We start from the raw sequence: 6,255 nt of genomic DNA, 5'->3' as shown, positions 1-6,255 counted from the left end.
AGGTGGTTTTTCTTTGGGTACTGTGTTCTTGGGGCAGCAATCCTGAGCCACTGATAGTCTGGTAGAACTGGAGGTAGGAATTGTAGTGACTGATAGCAAATATGGGGTCGTGTTTTCCTACTTTATATTATTAGATGATTGTGGGAATCAATAATTAAGTCAATGCTGTCTAGGATTTTCCCATCTGCACCTCACTAAGTAAATACTGTTCACTCTGTACTTCCCTGTGATTTCTGGCAATGGCATATTCTAGGTGGATTTTCTATGTTTCTTAAGTTTTAAGAGGTGGAATTTGAGTAGAAGGGAATTTGTAAGATAATTTTAATTTATTGTTGCTCCCTGCAAGAATGTTTTTCTTTTTTACAATGAGCGGAAATAATACTCAAAAAATCTTAGTTACCTCTGATAGCAATTATTATAAAGTTAGCAATTTAACCATCAGTAATTTAACATGTAGAGTTTATAGTGCAATTCAGATTTTCTTGTCTTCATACTATTAATATAATCAAGGATTTTTACACCTAGAAAAAGAAATATAGTTAGTGCTAAAGTTACTATTATTATAGGAATGAGACAATGCATTATAAAATTATAAAGTGATACATTAAAAAAGGTTACAAAAATTATTTAAAATACAGGTATGATTATACACATATAGATGCATACATGAAAGTGAAAGGACGTGCTCAGTCATGTTGGACTCTTTGGGACCCTGTGGACTGTAGCCTACCAGGCTCCTCTGTCCATGGGATTCTCCAGGCAAGAATGTTGGAGTTAGTTGCCATGCCCATCTCCAGGGGATCTTCCCAACCCACGGATGGAACCCTGGGTCTCCTGCATTGCAAGCACATACTTTTACCAGCTGAGCCACCAGGGAAGCCTAGATAAATATTTTTTTGATGTTCAGTGTCCAAGTTGTGTCTGACTCTTTGTGACCCCATGGACTTCAGCATGCTAGGCCTCCCTGGCCCTCATCATCTCCCAAAGTTTGTCCAAGTTCATGTCCATTGAATCAGTGATGTATATATGCACTGAAGCATTGAAAAAAAAAACTAAAAAATCGTGATGACTTGCTTGTCTCCAAGGAGCAAGAAGGACATTTTATTTTTGCTTATTTGTACTCCTGATTTTCTGCAATGTACATATACTGGCTTGGTAATTTTTCTTTTTTATTTCTTAAATTAATTAATTAGTTTTGTTTTGTTTTGTTTCCTGCACTGGTTCTTTGGAATTGCACAAAGGCTTCCTCTAGTTGCAGCAAGTGAGGGCTACTCTCTAGTTGCTGTGCGGGGGCTTCTCTTGACAGTGGCTTATCTTGTTGCAAAGCACGGGGTCTAGGGCACAAGCTTCAGTAGTTGCAGAACTCAAGCTTAAGTAGTTGTGGCACATGGGCTTAGTTGCTCTGTGGCATGTGGGATCTTCCCAGACCAGGGATCAAACTCATGTCACCTGAGCTGGCAGACAGATTCTTAACCACAGGACCATCAGGGAAGTCCTGCTAAGTTTTCTTTAATGCATATGAAATTGACCATAACATCTATCACCTTTGTCCAAAAATTCAATAAATTAACTTCACTAAATAATAATAAACTGCTACAAAGACGATAATCTCGAACAAGGTAACATAGTTTAGTGGACAAATAACAAACTGGCAGACAGAAGTCCTGAGGTTTAGTTAGACCCAGTTCTATGTCTTCCTAGTTTTATGCCTTTTGGTAACTTATTTAAATTTTAGAGCTTCTGTTTCCTAGAGAATAGGAAAATAATACAGCATTCCCCTTTTTATATGCTATGCACAATGTAAGACATCAAAGATAAAAACACATTCAATCACAACATTGCTTAGACCTCTAGGTGCATCGATTTGTAAGGCTACACACTTTGGCCGAGGGAAGAGCTCATGATCAGAAGAAAGCAGTTTCAGTTCCAAATTCTTCATAATTAGTCTCTGGAAAGTCACTTAGTGTCTGGCACTTCAGTTTTCTCCATATAAACATGGGAATGAAAACTCTATGCTAAACACATTTCTGCTCATATGCAGTATTTTTCAGAGGAGTTAATGAGAATGACTTTTGAAGAGCAGTATACAAAAGTCAGTAACTGTATAAGTAACCAATTAAAATAATGCAAATTTAAGACTTTAACTTAAAGAATACCTGTCAGAGAAGGGATATCTATAGGTATCATACCCAGCAATGATGATCCATGCTTCTTAGGACATATCTGTAACTTAAGTACTTTGTCATTAGGGTGATGATGGTTTGATATCATGATCAAAAATGAAAATAAGAACAATAATAAAAGTAGCTGGTGAGCATTTACTCTGGAATATCCTATATATCAGGGCCTAGGCTTCACCAGAGATGAATAAATTAGAACCTCTCTGGGTGAAACATAGATATCAACACTTTTTAAATGTTTCAGGTGATTATAATGTACAGCCAATGTTGAGGACCATTGTCTTAGGGCCTCCTGAGGCCAGTGAAAAACTAAGAAAACATTCCAGACATCTACTGACAACTCACATTTGTATAGGAAATGACATCTTGAAAAAAAATTCTAACTGCATTATCCCATATTATTTTACAACCACCTTAGAAATTGGTATCATTCATCTCTTCATCTTTCAGACACAGAAATCGACTTGAAACTCAATAATACTGTTGTAACTACCATATCCCCCTGACACTTCATCAACCTGAGATAGGTTACTGTATGTTCACATTCAGTCAATATTTAGGACTTGCATAAATGATAGAAGAATTTCATTTCAGAAATAAAATATATCTCTGATATTAACTCTATTGCTTATTACCTACAGGATTGAGATTCTCAAACTTGAAGCTGCTTCAGCCTCATCTGAAGACAGTGTGATACACCGATCACTGGGCCCCATCCCAGAGTTCCTGACTTGGCAGGCCTGGAGTGAGGCCTGAGAATCTGCATCTCTAATGTCTTCAAGTGATGCCAGTGATGTTGGTCCAGGAATGCACTGTTTGATTTGTTTTGAATTCCAGACATGGAGTTCATAGAACAGAGAGAATAGTGTGATCTGGAGTGCTTAGAAAGAATCCAAGGAGGACCTACAGACTTTTGAAAAAGAAATGGATTTGGTTGGTCTTATAGGAATCATAGAGTATTTTTTCTTAAACTGGGGGGATTATTAAGATGATCTGGTTCAATCATTCTGTTTATAGATAGGGAAACCGAGGCCAGAGAGGCAAAGGATGTGTCCAAATGTACACAGCTAGTGTATGCCAAAAATGTCTGAAATTCAGATATTTTTATTGTTAGGTCAATTCTTTTTCCTCTATACAGTGATTTTGGCTTGTGTGGAATAGAAATTAGGATGGAAATTAGGTCTAATTGAATCAACAGATTTGTATGAGAGATCCATGAGAGATATGAGCTGAATAAGGTGAAGACCAGATCCTGGAGGATCTTGAATGTTTTCTTGAAGACTTTAAATTCAGAACAACAGGGAGGCATATGAAATACTTCAAGTCATTCTGTCTTTTCTCTCCAATGAAAGTGATGTAGGTATGTAGGTATGGAGAATAGGTTGGAGTTGAGGAAGGAAGTGGAACCTTGAGGAGTGTGAAGAACCTTGTAACAGTCCAGGTGTTAGTGCAATTAGGGGCCTAGCTGCATTTCAGTTTGTGTTTAGAAATTTGTAGGGGGTTTTGAAGATGACATGTAATTCTTTGGTAAGATGTGTCTACCCAGAATTCTTAGAGAGGGCTTGAGAGTAAAAAAACCTGGAGAGCTAGCCTTCTACCTTAACTCTGTATATGGTTGTAAATGACATTTTAGTATCTAAGTGATGATTCTTCTTAAGGAAAGCAAGCCTGGAAAGTAGGAGTAGAAGATAACACAATACTAGTGTGAAAATAGTGATGGAGGGAGGGGAAAGGGCAGAAGGAGCAGATGGACAGTGAATGGGATCAGCTTCCAAGGGAGGGCCTGGACATCTCGGTCGGAGGAGCTATGTTGTAGCTAGAGAGTCAGGCCTCCAGGGACTGCAGCCTCACACGGTCGTTTTAGAACTCAAGAGGCCAACAGAAGTAAGATTTGCCTGCACATGCTTTGTAAGATCTACCCATAAATGCTTTGGGTGGATGGGTTGTGCTAAAGCCCATGCCCATACATGTATCCACATAGATTTTCAACCAGGGCTGATGAGAATAGACTGATACAGTCCTTACCAGGCCAGTGAATTGGCACAGGGTACGATACTTTAAAAGTTTTTCCATCCTCAGGAATCTTTTTCCATCTCTAAGGAAAAACTTTAAAAGTCAGCAAGAAAGTGAGAACACAGACCTTCAAATAATATCTCATACTGGATCTGAGAGTTTGGGTTGCATAAAAAAATCTGGTCCTAGAGTATTCAATAAATACTGAGCAGGACCTGTTAAACACCAGATGCTATGCTAAATGTTGGATTTTAATATTTTGATCATATTGCACCAAATGTTGTTGACACAGAATATTAACATTTGGTTCTAGTTTACATTAAGCCCCATGGGGATTCTCCAGGCAAGAATACTGGAGTGGGTTGCCAGAAGAACTGTGCTAGGCTATTTGAGAACCATGAAAGTGACAACAGCTCCAGATCTTGCCCCCTTTTTGGCTCATCTTTGAAATACTCAGGGTCTTGTCTTCCTCCCAAAACAAACAGCAGGATGAGGGAATATTCATCAGGAAAGACAGGATCGCACAGCTGGCCCAGATTCTCAAAACTAGCTTCACCAAGGAGTGCAAGAAGCAGCCTTTCATGTAGTTCTTCTCTCACATCACACAGGTCCCCCAAGGAGAATGGTTGCAGAAAATCACTCCACAGTGACAGAGTTCATTCTTGGAGGTTTAACAAATCGACCAGAGCTCCAGCTCCCCCTCTTCTTCCTCTTCCTTGGGATCTACTCTGTCACCATGGTAGGGAACCTGGGCATGATAACCCTGATTTGTCTGAATGCTCAGCTTCACACCCCCATGTACTATTTCCTCAGCAACCTGTCCTTCGTGGATCTCTGCTACTCCTCTGTCATCACCCCTAAGATGCTGGTGAACTTTGTGTCAGAGAAGAACACCATCTCCTATGCAGGGTGCATGTCCCAGCTCTACTTCTTCCTGGTGTTTGTTGTTGCTGAGTGTTACATGCTGACAGTGATGGCCTATGACCGCTATGTTGCCATCTGCAGACCTTTGCTTTACAACATCATCATGTCTCATGGAGTCTGCTCCCTGCTGGTGGCTGGGGTCTATACCATGGGGTTCATTGGCTCAACCATAGAGACTGGCCTCATGTTGAATCTGCCCTATTGTGAACACCTCATCAGTCATTACTTCTGTGATATCGTCCCCCTGATGAAACTTTCCTGCTCTAGCACCTATGACATTGAGATGACAGTCTTCTTTTTGGCTGGATTCAACATCATAGTTACTAGCTTAACAGTCCTAATTTCCTATGCCTTCATCCTGTCCAGTATCCTCCGCATTAGCACCACAGAGGGAAGGTCCAAAGCCTTCAGCACATGCAGCTCACACTTTGCAGCTGTGGGGATTTTCTATGCAACGACCACATTCATGTACTTGAAACCCTCCACGGCCGGTTCCCTGGCCCAGGAGAACGTGGCCTCCGTGTTCTACACCACAGTGATCCCCATGCTGAACCCCCTGATCTACAGCTTGAGGAATAAGGAGGTGAAGGCTGCCATGCAGAAAACTCTGAGGGGAAAATTGCTTTGATGCAAATGTCATCATTCTTGCTCAAATTTAAAAATAAGTTGTTATAGACTTTTGGACTCTGTGGGAGAAGGCGAGGGTGGGATGATTTGAGAGAATAGCATTGAAACATGTATATTACCATATGTGAAATAGATTGTCAGTCCAGGTTCAATGCATGAGACAGGGTGTTCAGGGCTGGTGCACTGGGATGACCCTGAGAGACGGGATGGGGAGGGAGGTGGGAGGGGGCTTCAGGATGGGAAACACATGTACACCCATGGCTGATTCATGTCAATGTATGGCAAAAACCACTACAATATTGTAAGGTAATTAGCCTCCAATTAAAACAAATAAATTAATTTAAAATTTAAAAAAAGAAAAAAACAAGTTGTTATGAATCCCAGAGGAAACTCGTCTGAATGCTCACCACCTGGGATGGGATACAGTCCCTTCTCTGAATGTCTGGGTGACTTCTCCTGCCTCCTTCCCTCTTCCTTCCTTCCCTCTCTCTACTCTCAAATCTACTTAAAA

The 6,255-nt window shown here is 40.4% G+C and overlaps 1 protein-coding gene across 1 annotated transcript; it reads left to right on the top strand.

Moving 5' to 3' along the window:
• The first annotated feature begins 4,815 nt into the window (after window positions 1-4,815).
• On the top strand, window positions 4,816-5,745 carry LOC133067996 (olfactory receptor 8A1-like). Its single transcript, XM_061159100.1, has one exon. It carries the CDS (start codon window positions 4,816-4,818, stop codon window positions 5,743-5,745), a length of 930 nt encoding a protein of 309 aa, XP_061015083.1.
• Window positions 5,746-6,255: the final 510 nt, after the last annotated feature.

This window comes from Dama dama, chromosome 2, assembly GCF_033118175.1.
Source record: "Dama dama isolate Ldn47 chromosome 2, ASM3311817v1, whole genome shotgun sequence".
Classification (NCBI taxonomy): domain Eukaryota; kingdom Metazoa; phylum Chordata; class Mammalia; order Artiodactyla; family Cervidae; genus Dama; species Dama dama.
This window is presented reverse-complemented; position numbering and strand designations above follow the sequence as displayed.